An 18,289-nucleotide genomic window follows, 5' to 3' on the forward strand; every position below is an offset into this window, starting at 1 on the left:
CTTCTATCCCATGACTCTTATTTTCTCAGAAATCTCTCATGAGGAACTTTATCAAAAGCTTTTTGAAAATCTACATACACTCAGTGGTGTGCTGGAGCAGGCTCGCAAGAGCCGGTTAAGTTTTTAAGAATTTTGGGAGCCGGTTGTTAAAGTAGGGCCCTCCATGGCTACTTTAACAACTGGCTCCCAAAATGTGGGCTTGGGCCCCCTGCTGAATTATCTTTTACTTTGCTGGTGGGGATGCTGAGCCCTGCCAGCCAAGTAAATAGACTACTGCTGCTCCCCGCTCCTTGTTTCCAGCTCTGGGCAGCAGGCTGGGACTTCTCGTGCATGTGAGAGAAGTTCCTGCATGCTGCTCAAAGCAAGACCTTGGGAGTGGTGGCAGTCCATTTATTGGCTGCCAGCAAAGGTATGCCTAGTGTGCCCACACGAAGGGAGGGAGGAGAGAGAGGCAAGTGTTGCTCCCCCATCCCACCCCGACCACCCCTGGCCCTTCCAACTGCAGAGCTGGCTACGTCTGGAGAAAGAGTCTGTTGTTAAAAATTTACCAGCACACCCCTGCATACACTACATAAACCGGCTCACCTTTATCCACATCTTTATTCATGCCTTCAAAGAAATTAAGCAAACTGGTGAGGCAAGACTTCCCTCGGCTGAACCCATGCTGACTCTGTCCCATTAAACCATGTTTGTCTACGTGTTCTGAAATTTAGTTTCCACTATTTTGCCCAGCACTAAGAGCCAGTAGAGACATTTGTTAACAGCTATGTTTTTCTTGTTCTTAGATGGACTATATTTAAAAAACTTTTTTACCCTGAAGCAGCCTGGTTAAGGTTAAACAGGGAACCACAAACTGGGAACCACTGTTGGGATGTTTGAGGATAACTTATTCGATGGATATAAAGAAGATTGAAACATGATTTATCATCCAAGATAAGTACTGTGTGCTTGTGAACAGCATTTTCATGGTCTCCAGTCAATTTGGTATCTTGAAAAAGGCTATCTTGTTTTTGTTATATGAATATTATAGATACTAGTGGAGTTTTTTTTTTAGACCAATGATTAAAAGGAGCCCTCTGTGTTTATGAAAGTTTATCGTTCAAACTGAGGTGTTCTCTGAGAGATACTGAGGTCTTTTTTCTCCACTATTAAATGATACAAGATATACCCTGAGATACTTAAGACAGAATTGTAGAAGTAACTTTGTACACATTTTGATATTAAGTAATACAGATTCCAACAATTGTAGTGATAATTGAAATCACCCATTATTATAGTGTTGCTCAATTTCCCAGCTTTCCTAATCTCTGTAAACATTTCTTCACCCGTCTGTTCGTTCTGTCCTGGATGGTAGTAAAGTCCTACAAGAACACTCCTTCCCGTCACACATGGAATTTCTATGCATAATGATTCCACGCTATCTGATTCACGTGGAATGTTTATTTTATTTGACTCAATTCCCTCTTTAACATATAGCGCAACCCCCCCCCCCCCCCTCCAATTTGATCCTCTCTATCATTGCGATACAATTTGTACCCTCAACACAGGGTCCTGCGCTTGGAACAGGAAGCATCTCTGAAAATGCTACCCTGGAGGATCTGAACTTCAGCTTTCTACCTAAGAGCCTAAATTTGGCTTCCAGAACCTCTCTCCACATTTTCCTATGTCATTGGTACCCACATGTACCAAGACAGCTAGCTCCTCCCCAGCACTATTGAAGATCCTGTCTAGGTGACGCATGAGGTCAAGTCACCAGGCGATCCTCATGTCCACCAGCCACCCAGCTATCTATATGCCTAATGATCAAATCACCAACTACAACAGCTTACCTAACCCTTCCCGCCTGGGCAGTCCTTGGACCACAAAGAATAACAGTGAATCAAAATGAAGGCATGCCCACTTATCATATAAGGAGGAAAAAAAGCTCATCAAACTGGCAAGCCAGAGCAACCAAGTTTGGGCACTGAGGTATCGCACGATTAATGATAAGTGCTTGCTGATGATTGGATTTGCATGGCTTTCATGTATTGAAGATTGTTTTTGTCATGGAACAGCTTTTTGTTGTAATTGAACAAAAATTGAATTACAGGAGGTTTTTTGGCCAATGATTACTTTTTCTACTGTGTGCACGCTTATTTGCTGATTTCACGGTCCAGTTTCACATACCGCTGATTGACACAGTTTGATGAGGTTTTTTTCCTCCTTATATGATAAGTGGATGTGCCTTCATTTTGATTCACTGTTATTCTTTGTGGTTTCTCACATTTTACTTTTAGTGAATTGGATCTGTATACCTTTACAGAAGTTCTTGGAGACATATCCTCAGTGCAAGAGGCTAATACATCCCCTGGTGGGCAGGTCCTGACTACAGGAGTACTTCCTACTTCACCAGGGTGATGTTCTCCTTCTAGCAGACCTCCCTCCTCCAATGCAGCACAGGGGCTGCCAGATTGGAGGTGGGACTTCTGTACAACATCCCTGTAGGTCTCCTCTATATACCTCTGTGTCTCCCTCAGCTCCACCAAGTCTGCTACTCTAGCCTCAAGAGAACAGACCCATTCTCCGAGAGCTAGGAGCTCTTTGCATCAAGTGCACACACATATAACTGCTCACCAACTGGGAGATAATCATACATGTGACATTCAATGCAAAAGACTGGATAGCACCCCTCTCACTGCTGGTCTGCTGTCTCCATCTTAATATTTTTCAGTTTTTCAATAATTCTCCCTTTCTCTCACCCTCTATAGTCCCCCTTTTCACCTCTTATCCATCTACTGTTTTTTCCCCATCTCCTTCTCATCCCCTCTCCAGTACTCCCATTGCCCACCCCCTTCCCCAGTCTCCTATCCTCACCTCTTTATCTTTCACCCACTCCCCAGTCCACCACTTCTATCCTGTATACTTACCCTCAGCCTTCAAATACCCTCACCAGCCCCAGCTCCATCCCTGTCTCTCCTTTCTTACCTTGCCTCAGGGACATTCTTTTATTGCCTCACTTTCACCATCTTCTTAATGCCATTTCCACCCTCACTCAACCCCTTCAGAGATCTATTCCCTTCCTCTCATACCCCTTCACAGTGCATGTCATCCTCTCTCTAATCTTCCAGGTTATTCACACTACGTTTGAACCTCTCCCTACACTTCATCTCCTTACCCCATTACTCCCTCACTCATACTCCCAGCTTATCAACCCACCCCCATTCATACCTACCAACTGCCAGGTCCTCACTATCCCCTCAAAATTTCCCACTCAGTCTCAACCATCCATAATTCCCTGCCCTGCCCCCTGCCCCTCAACACGCTCCCATCCATAATTCCCTGTCCTGCCCTTCAACACTGTCCCACTCAATCACCAAGTCCAATTTCTTCTGAGTCACATCCATCTTCTCCCCCTCACTTCAAATCCTCTCTCTCTCTCCTTCTGTACTATCCTCTCTCCATGTGTCTTCTGATGTTCCCCTTCTTCAACTCATCCACATCTCATCCTTGGCCCCGCATCTGTAAGCTGGTCTGGCTGGAGCTCTGGTTCTAGCAGTGCCAGCAAGTCTCATGGCAGCTCTCTTCTCCTTCACAGAGGAGCCAATGAGTTTGATCCTCAGGTCTCTGTGTCTACGCAGCCCAGCATAGTCCAGTCATCAGTTTTAACCATACAGCTGAAACAAATATTTGAACCATGTAGGTCTCTGTAGACACAGAGCCCTCTGGTTCAAACTGAATGGCTTGAATCATGCAGCCCAGTCCTTCTGTGGAGGAAGGACCTGCTATGAGACCCATTGCTGCTGCCAGAACCACGGCTCCAGCCTGGCCAGTTTTCAGGTAATGTCTGGTTCTAGCTGGGGTGGTAAAGGGGTTACAAATCTATTTTTTGGAGTGGCACTTGCCATCCCAGGCCACTCCGTCAACACCTAACCACATTAGAACCAGAACAAGAACCCGAACCCTTCTAGCAGCAGTCTGAAGATTGTGCTTCAAACCATTTGAATATACTTATTGAGTTGAATTAACTACCTTCCACACGACCATACCCACAGATTTAATGAGAACTTTAATTGTCAGTGCTAACAAAGAGGGGCATAATCGAACGGCACCGGCAAAATAGATCGCCGGTGATCTATTTTGGCTGTGGTGCAACAGCTGGCCGTAACCGTATTATCGAAAAAGATAGCCGGCCATCTTTTCTTTCGATAATACGGTTTGGCCCGGCCAAATGCCAGTGTTTGCCAGGTTTGAGATGGCCGGTTTTGTTTTTCAGCAATAATGGAAAAAAATGCCGGTGATCTCAAACCCGGCGAAATCCAAGGCATTTGGTTGTGGGAGGAGCCAGCATTTGTAGTGCACCGGTCCCCCTGACATGCCAGGACACCAACCAGGCACCCTAGGGGGCACTTCTAAAAATTAAAAAAATATATACAAATAGCTTCCAGGTGCATAGCTCCCTTACCTTGGGTGCTGAGCCCCCCAAATCCCCCCCAAACCCACTCCCCACAACTCTACACCATTACCATAGCCCTTATGGGTGAAGGGGGCACCTACATGTGGGTACAATGGGTTTTGGGGGGGTTTGGAGGGCTCAACACTTAGCACCACAAGTGTAACAGGTAGGGGGGGATGGACCTGGGTCTGCCTGCCTGAAGTCCACTGCACCCATTAAAAACTGCTCCAGGGACTTGCATACTGCTGTCAGGGAGCTGGGTATGACATTTGAGGCTGGCATACAGGCTGGCAAAAAAGGTTTTTATTTTTATTTTTTTAGTGTGGGAGGGGTTTGGTGACCACTGGGGGAGTATGGGGAGGTCATCCCCCATTTCCTCCGGTGGTCATCTGGTGAGTTGAGGCACCTTTTTGAGGCTTGGTCGTGAAAATAAAAGGACCAAGTAAACCCGGCGAAATACTGATTAACGCCGCTTTTTTTTTCCATTATCCACGAAAGCCGGCCATCTGGTAGCCATGCCCATGCCTGCCCATGTCCCACCTTCACTACGCCACCGACATGCCCCCTTCTACTTTCGTCGGCTCGGCGACGGGAAAGTGGCGATGGTGTCAAAAAAGCAGCTTTCGATTATACCGATTTCGCCGCTTTTGAGAGATCGCTGGCCATCTCCCAATTTATGTCGGAAGATGCCCGGCGATCACTTTTGAAAATAAGCCTGAAAGTCCTGAGACTTCTGGTAGAGCCCAAGTCTAATATTTTTCATTATATCAAATACACAGCACAAATCTCCTCCACCATCAGAGGGATCTGTCAACATACGTGGACTGAAAAGTGTACTCCTTTAGTGAATCAGTGCTATGTTTGTGAAAATACTGCAGCATGCACTCTTTTATTAAATCAATATCTTATCAGTCTTATCAGTACAGTGTGTATTTGTTAAGTAAAGCAGCACCTTGTCAGTATTATCGGTGCACCTTTCGTAAATCAGTACCCTTTCGGTGTTATTGGTAAACTGTACTCTCTTTCTTAATATTACTGGAGCAGCGTGCTTCACTTTGGTAAATCAGCACCTTTGAGTATTATCAGTGCAGTGTGCTCTCCTTTGGGGCAGATCAGTGTTTCTTCAGCATTATTATTAATGATGATTGGGGGAGCAGATGAAAGTCTGAGGATGGAGTAGCTGGGGAGAGGGGTGTCTTTAAACTGTTGTACAATCCTAGTTTGCTCTCAGAGGACTCTGCAGTAGTACACAAACAGTGCTTCTCTCCCGGAAGTGTTTAATTATAAATTGCATCTCTAGTTACTCTGCAAAGTAGAAACCCTCAGAGAATACGAACCAAACCTCTTCCAAATTTGAAATAATGACAGGTGTTCACCTCCACCCTCTTCATCCCTAAGTGCTGAACCTGCAAAGATTTGAAGGTTGGGCGGACATCCTTCTGTGCTACACCACAGCAAAATCCCCCATAGATCTCTTTCTACAAGGTTACTTAATGACTCCAGTTCTAGAGAGAGACTTTAAGTCAATACTTGCTCTTTAAGCTGCCCCCGCCTATTGTTTTTGTCATCTGATGGCACATGGAAGAAGCAGAACAACAAATCCCAAAATGCAATGGGATAGTATGTTCAAAAAGGACTGATCCCAAAGTGTCCTTCCAGGAACCAAGTCACTTTGTTGCTGTGCTTCGATTAGAGAAGGTTCAACTGTCAGCTGATTCCAGGTCACCAGACTTCAGTCCTGATTTTGCCCCATCACATCTCCAAACTTGTGGTTCCTAGAAAAAACAGGAACTACAAGACCACAGAAGCAATGGAGTAAAACCAGGATTGGATCTGTCAAGTTGAAGGGTGGAACAAATTCAGAATCCAACAGATTTGCATACATCCTTAAAGCAGTGATTCCCAAACCTGACCTGGGGAAAACCCAGCCAGTCAGGTTTTCAGGATATCCACAATGAATATGCACGAGATTGATCTGTATACCAAGGAAGTAATATATGCAAATCATTCTCAAGAATATTTTGTGGATATTCTGAAAACTTGACTGGCTGGAGTTCCCCCAGGACAAGTTCGGAAGCCGCTGCCTTAAAGGCACCTAATGCTCTGAATCAGTTTGTTTCCTGTACAAGGAATTATTGCAAAAGTTTACCTCTCTAGAAACACAGATGCACTGGAGAAGATATAGTAGCACCTAAAGATCTAGTTACAGATATCCAAAAGTTGGGAAAGAAAAGAGAGGTGCTGTTGTTGGGAGATTTCGATCTGCCATATGTGGACTGGAAAGTTTCATTTGCGGAATCAGATTGTAGATGCCTTTCAAAGTGCTCTGCTCAGACAAATGGTGACAGAACCCACGAGGAAAGGAGCGACGCTGGATTTCGTGCTCACAAATGGGGAAAGTGTGTCTAATGTCCGAGTGGGGCAGCAGTGATCATCAAACAGTTTGGTTTGATATAACAGCTAAAGTGGAGGACAGCCACTTCAAAACTTAAAATCCTGGATTTCAAACATGCTGACTTTAGTAAAATAAGGGAATACCTGAAAAAAGAGCTGATGGGCTGGGAGGACATACGTGAAGTGGAAAAGCAGTGGTCCAGGCTCAAAGGAGGTCTCAATATAGCTACTAACCTTTATGTAAGGAGAGTAAATAAAAGCAAGAGAAAAAGGAAACCGATATGGTTCTCCAAGCAAGTGGCTAAGAAAATAAAGGCTAAAGAGTTGGTATTCATGAAATACAGAAAAACTCAAGAAAGGAAACACAGAGCGGAATACCGGATGAAACTGAAAGAAGCCAAGAGAGATATACGTCTGGCAACAGTACAAGCGGAAGAACAAATGGCTAGAAATGTAAGGAGGAGCACCAAGAATGTTTTCAGGTGTATTAGTGAAAGGAGGAAGACTAAAAATGGAACTGTGAGACTGAAAGATGTTGTAAACCGCTATGTGGATAATGATGAGGAAAAAGCAAACCTGCTAAACAAATACTTCTGTTCTGTGCTCACAGCATAAAATCCTGGAAAAGTACCATGACTGAGTACATATGAGAATGGAGCAGATATAGCACTGTTCACAGAAGAAAGTGTTTATGAACAACTTGAAAATTTGAAGGTGAACAAAGCAATAGGACTGGACGGGATCCATCCCAGGATATTGAGGGAGCTCAGAGAGGTTCTGGCGGATCCTCTTAAAGATTTGTTTAATAAATCCTTGAAGACGGGGGAGATTCCATGGGATTGGAGAAGAGCAGATATGGTCTCTCTTCACAAAAGCGGAGACAGAGAAGAAGCTGGAAACCACAGGCCAGTAAGCCTCACTTCGGTTACTGGAAAAGTAATGGAAGTGAAGCTGAAGGAAAGGATAGTGAATTTCCTGGAATCCAGTAGTTTACAGGAACCGAGACAATATGGTTTTACCAAAGGTAAATCGTGCCAAACAAATCTGTTTGAATTCTTTGACTGGATGACCAGAGAACTGGATCAAGCACATGCCCTAGATGTAACCTACTTAGATTTCAGCAAAGCCTTTGACACGGTTCCTGATAGGAAGCTCTTGAATACAGGGCCGCCGAGAGACTGGGCCGGGCCTGGGACAAGGCCGCCCCTGGCCCCCCCCCACTGCCGGGCCCTTGCACTATATGTAGATCCTTCAAGAGGTAGTGTGTCATGATTTAGGCTCTACACCTTTTCTGATGTTTTGGTGCCACCTCAGTAAAGCCAAAACACAATCTCTCCACTGCAAAACACTATACACAAACTTGTGCAAAAACCCACTCATAACCTTACCAAACCATAACAGCACTAATTCCAAGGACAGGACGAACTACAACCTTATGCGTAGAAAGGCAGCACTATAATTACACCGGGCTCTAAAACACCAGTACACAACCTAATGAAAAACAAAACATAAAGGGCTGCAAATACTACACACTAGCAGAATACTGTACCTTGATCACACATGAAAAACACATGGCAACAGATATGACACAAGGAACTAGAAATAAAAAAATATGAAGGCAAAATACTGAACTAGAAAGTTATCTCAAGAAGTCAGACTCAGCATGCAGCAATACTAGAAAAATTGAAACTTGCATGAAAAATATCACATACACATTTCCAAAAGCTGACATATTCCAATTAATAAATTCTGAATAAAATACTTTTTTCTACCTTTGTTGTCTGATCATAGTTTTTCTATTCGCTTTGGTCCCATCTTCTGTTTTATGCAGTGTCTTCTTTCCATTTGATATTTTTTCTCTCACCATCCTCCTGTGTCCTTATGCGTCCTGTCTACCATCTGTAGCCCTGTCCCTATCCTTCCTCAAGTTTCGGCATCTGTCCTGAAAGTGTTCCGATCCAGCCCTTAAATTGAGCATTTCTCCTCACTCTCCTCCCCTCCATCCATGTACATATATTTCCTGTCTTCCCTCCCCTCCATCCATATCCAGCATTTCTCCTCTCTTCCTTTTCCCTCCATCCGTGTGCATCTCCTTCCTTTGTCTTTCCTTCCCTTCATCCTTGTCCATCATTTCTTCTCTCTTCCCTGCCCTCCACTCCATCCATCCATGTTCAGCATTTCTCCTCTCTTCCCTTCCCTCCATCCATGTGCATCTCCTTCCTGACTTCCCTCCCCTCCATCTATCCATGTCCAGCAACTCCTCATTCTCTCCTGGCCTCTCCTCCATCCAACCATATCCAGTAAATTTCCTCTCTCCCCTGCCCCCTCCAATCATCCATCCATGTTCAGCAGTTCTCCTCTCCCCTCTGCCCTGCCCAGCAATCTCTTCTCTCTCCCCCCTGCCCTCTTGTCCAGCGATCTCTTTTCTCTCCCCAATGCCCTCTTGTCCAGCAATCTCTTCTCTCTCCCCCTGCCCTCTTGTCCAGCAATCTCTTCTCTCTCCCCCATGCTCTCTTGTCCAGCAATCTCTTTTCTCTTTTCTCTCCCCCTGCCCTCTTGTCCAGCAATCTCTTCTCTCTCCCCCCTGCCCTCTTGTCCAGCAATCTCTTCTTTCCCCCCCCCCTCTGAGATCCAAGGCCTGCCCCCCTCCGAGATCCAAGGCCTCCCCCCTCCCTCCAAGATCCAAGGCCCTTCTACTACTGCTTATCATTTCTATAGCGCTACTAAACTCCCTCCCTCCCTCCCAGATCCAAGGCCCCCCTCTCCTTCCGTCCATCCGACTGAATTCCAAGGCCCCCCTCCGTCCCTCCCTCCGAATTGCAAAAGCGATCTTGTTCTTACTTCGTTGGGGGTTGGCGAGAGCAGCATGCAGAAGAGAACGCAGTAAAAAGCGTGCAGGCTCCCGCTTCAGCCTTCCCTCGTTGTCTGTGGTCCCGCCCTCAAAGGCGGGACCAGAGCTGAGAGACAGACAACGAGGGAAGGCTGAAGCGGGAGCCTGCACGCTTCTTACTGCGTCTGCGTGCTGCTCTCGCCGTAACCCCCGCCGAAGAAGTAAGAAGATCGCTTTTGCAATTCGGAGGGAGGGAGGGACGGAGGCGGGCCCTGGGAGTCGGACGGAGGGAGGGAGGGACCTAGGAGTCGGACGGAGGGGCGAGCACCCACGGACTCGGCGCCGGGCCCCCCTGGAGGCCCGGGCCCGGGGACTTTTGTCCCCCCTGTCCCCCCCTCTCGGCGGCCCTGCTTGAATAAACTTGACAGGCTGAAGTTAGGATGCAAAGTGGTGAACTGGGTTAGGAACTGGTTGCAGACACCAGAGGGTGGTGGTTAATGGAATTCACTCATAGGAAGGAAAGGTGAGTAGTGGAGTGCCTCAAGGATCGGTGCTGAGGCCAATTCTGTTCAATATATTTGTGAGCAACATTGCCAAAGAGTTAGAAGATAAGGTTTGCCTTTTTGCGGATGATTCAAGATTTGTTACAGAGTGGACACTCTGGAGGGAGTGGAAAACATGAAAAAGGATCTGAAACAGAAGAATGGTCTAATGTTTGGCAATTAAAATTCAATGCAAAGAAGTCATAGGCGGTCGGTGGCCCAATTGTTTGGGGAGGCTAAAGGGGGCGGGGTTAGGGTGGGGCCAGGGGCGGAGCTTATCTCCATCATTGTCTGACAACACACAGTAAAAAATAAAAGTCACAATACCTTTTATTAAATTTAGATATTAGATAAATTTAGAAATGTAGATATGTCAAAGAATAAAGTGGTTGCTCAAAGCATATACTAACCACAATCGCTCAACTGCAAAACACTATGCACAACTTTGTGCAAAAACACACTCAGAACCTTACTGTACCATAAATATTACACTGGGCAGACCCTAATACACCAATATACCACCCATACGGAAAATGCAGACCATCAACAATATGAAATAAGGGATCATAATATCATAATTCACATGTAGAGCCACAAAACACCCTTTTAGGGTGGATAGTGTTCACAATGAGCTCCTTTTATTAACAACCAGCACTGAAAGTAAACAGGCATTGTTAAGGCAGTGTTTTCATGACTACTAAAAAGATTCTCCAGCGGAAGAGAGTGTAATATCTTGATTACCAGCTACTTTATATGATAAAGGCCCTTTACTACCCTGCTGAAAAGCTAGCTAGTAAGGGTAAGACTACCCAAACCTTTGTAATTGACGTGCTCCTATTCCAGAAACAGAAATGACGTTCTCTCACAATACCCCAATTCTAACCATTAAGGTAATGTACAAATTTGTCAGAATAATACTAAACTTCAGAATTAATGAAGAAACCTTCCTATGGCAAACCACTCTGGCAGAGAACTATAAATAGTTTCATCCAAGCTTATACATGCACACCATCACTGTAGCTTCTTCCCCTACATTGGGCATCTACAACTCAACCTGCTTCACAGTTTATTGATTGCATATAATAGGGTAGTGCATCTCGTATCTGTGGAGCAGGAGGAGCATCCACCACCTTGCAGCAAGTCAGAGCTTGAAAGGGCTGGAAAACTGGTGCAATGTTAACACAAGGGGCATACCTGCTGCTTCCCCAGGCTCTTGTTTAAAAAAAAAATATTATCATCTTTGGCCTCTTCACTTTATTACAGGATACAAAGTTAGAAAAAAATGATTAATATCTAGCCATACTAACTAGATATTGCAAGGTGGTACTCACCAGGACAATTTTACATATAGTTCGGAGCTCCGTTTCCACTTTCTCACGGTATTCCTGCACCATCTGAAGCTTCTTGTCTGCCTCAGAGCCCTCGGTCTTTTGCTCGATGCTGGAGATGACCCTCCAGGTGGAGCACTGCGCCCCCACCACGTTCTTATAGGCGACGGAAAGCAAATTGCGCTCCTCATTAGAGAGCTCTTCGCCGTACTCCGTCACCGATTTCATGCAGGATGCCATGTCGTCGTAGCGCTCGGCCTGTTCGGCCAGCTTGGCTTTCTGGATCAGCCCAGTTTTATCCATGGCCCAAGAATGGGGTTGGTGGCGGGGATGAGGAGGAAAAGGAGCTGGAGAACAGGAAGGAGCGGCCGCCACCGATATACACGCGGTTACGAAACCCCCAAGCGCGCAGGAAGCTGTTGTCTGCTCCAACCTTTCCCTTCTTCTCCCTTCTCACTCAGTGTCCCGCCCTAACGGAAACAAGAAATACCTCATTAGAGGAAGGCGGGACACTGAGCGAGAAGCGAGAAGAAGGGAAATGCTGGAGCGGAGGTGAACCGTCGCTGCGACTTAAAAAGATTTAAACGCCGGCGGCCACAGCAGGAATGGAAAGGTCGGGGAGCTGAGGGCGGGCTCAGCGGGGGATGGGCGGCGGCGGAAAAGGCGAGGAAAGGTCACAGCTTGGCTGGGGAGGCTTAACCTCCCCAAGCCTCTTATACGGGGCGCCTATGAAAGAAGTGCAGAGTGATGCACTTAGGGAGCAGAAATCCAAAGGAGACATATGTGTTAGATGGTGAGAAGCTGATATGCACAGACAGGGAGAAGGACATTGGGGTGATAGTACCTTAGGATCTGAAAGCAACGAAATAGTGTGACAAGTCGGTTGTCAAAACCAAAGGATGCTAGGCTGTATAGAGAGAGGTGTAACCAGCAGGGGCCCCACCTGGAAGTACTGTGTTCAGTTTTGGAAGCCATATCTTGCTAAAGATGTAAGAAGACTTGAAGCGGTCCAGAGAAAGGTCGCAAAAATGATATGGGGCTTGAGCCAAATGACATATGAGAAGAGACTGGAAGACCTGAATATGTAAACCCTAGAGGAGAGGAAGGACAATTGATACAGACATCTAAATACTTGAAAGGTATTAATATAGAAACAAATATTTTCCAGAGAATGGTAAAACTAGAGGACATGCATTGAGTTTGCAGGGTGGTAGAGAGTAATGTCAGAAAATTATTTTTCATGGAGAGGGTGGTTGATGCCTGGAATGCCCTCTCGAGGCAGGAGGTGAAGAAAAAAAACTTGACGGAATTCAAACAGGCGTGGGATGAACAAAGAGGATCTCTAATTAGAAAATGAATGGTATAAAAAAACAAAACTTAAAGGGTTGCATATGTGTTTGTATGTCAAGTGGTGCTTAGATGGCATCTCTGGCTGTATCATAAGAACATAAGAGTAGCCATACTGGGTCAGACCAATGGTCCATCTAGCAACAGTGGCCAAGCCAGGTCACAAGTACCTGGTATCAACTAAGGCCGGTGCTGGGCTGGCTTGTACGGTTTGAGTCCCGTATATAGCAATCCGGTTTAGGATGGGTTGGAGAGAGCTTAGATGGAAACTCCAGTAATCTGGAACATGAGGACAGTGCCAGGCAGACTTTTACGGTCTGAGTCCCGCAAATGACAAAATGGATTCAGATAGACTGAAGTGGGCTTTAAGGACAGAGCTGAGCGGACTTCTACTGTCTATGTGCCAAAAACACCAAAGAAAGACCATGATCAAATACAAGTATATAATATCACGTTCATTGTTGAGTTAATCTTGAAGTGATAATGAATGTGACTGTTGGGCAGACCGGATGGACCATTCAAGTCTTTATGTGCCATCATTTACTATCCAGCTTATTTTCGAAAGAGAAAGACGCCCATATTTCGACCCAAATCGGGAGATGGGCGTCTTTCTCCCGTGGGCGAACAAATCGGTATAATCGAAAGCCGATTTTGGTCGTCTTCAACTGCACTCCGTCGCAGGAACGAACAAAGTGGACGGGGGCGTGTTGGAGGCGTGGTGAAGGCGGGACTGGGGCGTGGTTATCGGCCGAGGAGAGATGGGCGTCTTTAGCTGATAATCGAAACAGGAAGGGCGTTTTTGACGAGAATTTGGTCCGCTTTATTTGGACCCTTTTTTTTCAGGTCCAAGTCCCAAAAAAGTGCCCCAACTGACCAGATGACCACCGGAGGGAATCGGGGATCACCTCCCCTGACACCCCCAGTGGTCACTAACTCCCTCCCACCAAAAAACCCCCCACTTTACAAACTTTTTTTCCCAGCCTGTATGCCAGCCTCAAATACCGTATCCACCTCCATGACAGCAGAATGTGTTCTATCCTCTGACAGCCTTTCCCTGGTTCTGATGTGGCTCTCAGGTGAGTGTGACACCTTTTTTGTTATGCGCACTGCAGAGTCACATCAGCAATGCATTGTGGTGGGTGTAGGGTATTGGGCTCCGTGATTCCACTAGCTTGTGTTAAATGCTCACGATGTTGGTAGTTGGTAGGCTCTACTCCCATGGTGCTTTTCCCTCTGCTTACTGGGTCAGAGTGTGCCCTGTTTTGTTTCTGGTAGTCCATGAGGTAGTGGCCATTTTTGTAAGCCAGTTTTAGCTCCCTTTCATGTGTTACCCACGTTACTGAAAGTGGGCATTGTACGGCATTCTGCCAGCTCTGACCTACTGCTAATCTCAGTATCAGGGAGACTCTTTCCCGTGGGGCACAACCTCTGATCTGCAGTTAACTGTGAGAAAACATGCTTATTCCAATAAAGGACGTTTTCGGAGACATTAGTCTTCAGGTGTCAACTGGTGTGCCAAGGTTCTACAGCAGCAACAAGTCCTAGAGGCCTGCGTGCATGCAGGTCCCTGGAGCACTTTTAGTGGGTACCGCAGTGCACTTCAGGCAGGCGGACCCAGGCCCATCCCCCCTACCTGTAACACGTGCTGGTAAATGGGAGGCCTCCAAAACCCACTGTACCCACATGTAGATGCCCCCTTTACCCCTAAGAGCTATGGTAGTGTTGTACATTTGTAGGTAATGGGTTTTGGGGGAGGGGTTTGGGGGCTCAGCACCAAAGTAAGGGAGCTATGCATGTGGGAGCTGTTTCTGAAGTCCACCGCACTGACCTCAAGGGTGCCCAGTTGGTTTCCTGGCATGTCAGGGGGGCCAGTGTACTACGAATCCTGGCCCCTCCCACAACCAAATGGTTCGGATTGGGACGTTTTTGAGCTGGCCAGTTTTAGTTTCCATTATCGCTAAAAAAAAACCGCCCAGCTCAGAAACGAACAAATCCATGGTATTTGGTCCGTACAAACCGTATTTTCGAAACTAAAAAAAGACGTCTATTTTTTTTGAAAATACGGTCTGTCCCTCCTCTTCACGTACCCGTTTTCAGACATAGACGCCCATGGAGATAGGCATTCGCGTTCGATTATGCCCCTCCAAGTTACTATAGGTAGCAAAAGGGAAGGCTTGGAGACGTGCAGGCTGGAGCAGCAGTATTTGCAGTGAGTGTGGCACTGGCCCCTTCATTCTATGTGAGCCCCTATTTGCACGCTCAGATTACAGAATACCAGAATTTATACATTCAAATGTTACAGATGTATGTGCAAGTTAGGTGCTAAACAATATTCTATAATCTTAGCATACACCTGCATAGTGTGCAAATGAAAGGGGGCATTCATGTGGATGGGGCATGGGCATCTCCCACAATTACATGCACGTCATAGAGCAGTGCCATTCACGAACTAAAATGCTGCATTGAACGTGCATTAACGCTTGCTTACCATAGACATGGTATAAGTGACCATGCCTAAATGTTGCATGTAAATGCCAGCATATACTTGTATTCTAATATGGAATCCTGGTGCCTGGATCCTGTTATAAAATTCATGCTTAGTGCCCAGCCTTTTGGCATCTAACTTTTGGTGTACTTTATTAATTGCCCCCTGAAAGTAGAGAAGACACATAAAGCTGCCCAGTAATATTGTATCAAGCTGGGGATGTCAGAAAACCAGAGATGCCAAGTTACCCAGGTACAAGCTGGAGATTTTGGGACAGACCTGAATTTCAGACCACCCCATCAACGGTGCATTATGGGACTTGTAGAACTGATTTTAATGGGCAGGATCAGGCACTACAAATCCCATACTGCTCAAAACCAGGACTGGTCAGAATGTTTCCAACCTGGAACTGGGTAACTTTGCGTCTCTGCTAACGTGGGAGACCGTGTATATATTTAGATTTTTATAGAGTTATCAGGCTGATTCCATCTCACTAAGGACAGAGTGAGCCAGTGCTGGGTCTGTCCCACTGCACCGGAGAACTTGTAGCTCCTACTTTTCTTACAGTAATCGGAGCCCCTGAAGTCTCAGCAGAAACAAAAAGACTCAAAAGCTTTGTAGAAACAAAACAATCTAAAAACCATGGCAGATCAGACACTGTGATTAGGGTCAGATGGCAAACACCGAAGGGTCTGAACAGGCTATTACACAAGAAAAGCATTCAGCAATCCACAAACAACAACATGGAGATTCCCTCACACTCAAGGGAGGAATCCAGATGGTCTTAGAACTACTGAGTCAGTCCCCATCCCTCTCAATAGCTTTCTCCTCCAAAACAGCCAGTCTTACTCACCAGACATGAGGCAAAGCAGAAAGATCTGGGTTGAGAAAGGCATGTTTCAATCAAAAGCAAACGCAGTCACTAGCCACGCAAAACCTTGGACAACCAAAAGGTGCCCCAGCCTTCTCCAAAGAGGCCTCAGCCGCTTCCCAGTGACGTCTCAAAAGTCTTTTCCACCTTTCCGTCCACCGAATTTGTATGTGCAGCTCTCCTTTGCGGTTCAAGCCCCCTCCTTCCCTTTTAAGTAGGTAGTAACTGATCCCCTTCAGGAATCTTCAAGAAAGATATTTATAGCTGGGTAGAGGAGGGAAGGGGCAGTAAAGGGGTCCTCCAAACTAGGCAGCTATAAAAGATCTGCTAGCTTTCACTGATGGCTCACTCTTTCTCCCTCTCTCCTTTTCTTCAGGTCCACAGCTGATAAGCATTTGAAAACTGCATTGTGAACTGAACTATTTGTCAACCAAAGAGAAACTCCTCAACTTTGCCGCCAGACAAAAAACGTCAGCAGGATACAATGCAGTAAAAAGTTTTTAATAACGACAGCCCCCGGAGCCCGGCAATCTTCTCGGTGACTCTCATCCCAAGGGGTTCAGATGCCTGCTAGAACAGCGCAGCCACACTTTCTGCTCTTCAGGTAGCAGCACTTTTGTGACTGGTGCTCTTCGCGGCCATCAGTATAGATCTGCCATAGTGCATGAGCTTACTCATTCATCTGTGCGGGCACTAGGCACCATGAGACATCCTTAATCGCTGTCACCTCTATGGACCATCCGTGACCGCCAAAAGATGTGCCAACCTCCGCGGCTTAGCACGTAGCATCTACTGGAGATCACCTATTCTTTTCGGGAGGAGATGGTACAAGGGTACTGTACCGCAGCAGCTGAATATCACACACAACCCGCCGTGATCACAATCATTAAGTAAATAACAAATGTGCTAATATTTGTTTCGGCTGGCAGGTTTACTAGGCTAATCCGTGGTTTGGGGTTTTTTTTTCCTGGTTTATCGTCGCCTTTTGATTTGTGCCGGGGCCCCAACAGTTTGTCCAAGATACAGTTACCAGCACTGGTACTTTATAAATCCTTGTGCAACACCCGTCTCCTTAAGAAGCTATAGTGAAGAAACGATCCGGGTAAAATAAAGGATACCATGTATAATCCAGAGGCTCTTCCTGTAAAATGCGAAATAACTTTAACAGCTTTTTAAAATTTTTCTTCTTTGGCTGGATTTTTCGGAGCCGGAAAGTCGGCATTAATTTTGATCGTGGCAAATCGGTGTAAATCAAAGCTGCATGCTGTTCCTGCCCTGGAGAGCAGAGTGCCAGTTCTGCAGCGCTTGCTGGCCTCTTGCCAGGCTCCCTTTCCCTAGCGAAGCGAATCCAGTGCACTGACACGGTATTCCTGGGAGCTCGAGTTCACTTCAGCTCTCTACCTCATTCTCTAAGTTCTTTTCTTTCTCACTCCTCGCTCTTTCTATCAGTCTCTCACAGCAAAGCCCAGACTGCCTCGGGAGGAAGCGGGTTCTGCAGAGCTGCGAGGATGCTGCAACGGAAAGAGAGGGAGGAGGAAGGGGAGGGGCAGGATGATGCGCGCATGGAGGAGGAGGAGGGGGGCCAAGAAGAGCTGATGCATTGCACCATCCTGCCGAATTGTGCTGCTCTGCACCGGCCCGAGACTCGGGAGCAAATAAGACCCAACACTTTCACTGTTTTGTCTTCACATGAACTAGTTAGGTGTCTTCGCTGAACCGCTCAGGATTTCTTTAACCAGAGACAGTAAGCAGCTTTAGCAGCCACCGCAGTCACTTCATCAGCTTCAGGGCTTCTGTCCCGTTCCCTTTAAGATGCTACACCCGCCCCATCAGCCAGAGTGGCCGTCATTGGTGAAGAGCTGCCTATGACTTCATACAGAGGCATACAGTATGCAAAGTGTGTCGTTTTTTACGTCATAGCTAAAATAGACCAAAACTTATGAGTGTGCCTATGCTAGACATGTATTATCGATAACTACTGCTTTAGTGTGCCTTCAGTAGCGATCCTTTGCTATTTTGTGGCTTTCCTTCAAGGAAGAACTATCATATCACTAATGATA

At 46.2% G+C, this 18,289-nt stretch overlaps 1 protein-coding gene across 1 annotated transcript in view; it reads right to left on the reverse strand.

The window, feature by feature from the left end:
* The window catches only part of SCN1B (sodium voltage-gated channel beta subunit 1), a 619,469-nt gene extending 601,735 nt beyond the window's left edge, over nt 1–17,734 (reverse strand). Inside the window, exon 1 of the mRNA XM_030212354.1 lies at nt 16,212–17,734. Coding sequence (XP_030068214.1) covers nt 16,212–16,254 — 43 coding nt within the window. The 5' untranslated portion in view covers nt 16,255–17,734. The remainder of the gene's footprint in view (nt 1–16,211) is intronic.
* Between the last annotated feature and the right edge of the window lie 555 nt (nt 17,735–18,289).

This window comes from Microcaecilia unicolor, chromosome 8 (genome assembly GCF_901765095.1).
Source record: "Microcaecilia unicolor chromosome 8, aMicUni1.1, whole genome shotgun sequence".
Taxonomy (NCBI): domain Eukaryota; kingdom Metazoa; phylum Chordata; class Amphibia; order Gymnophiona; family Siphonopidae; genus Microcaecilia; species Microcaecilia unicolor.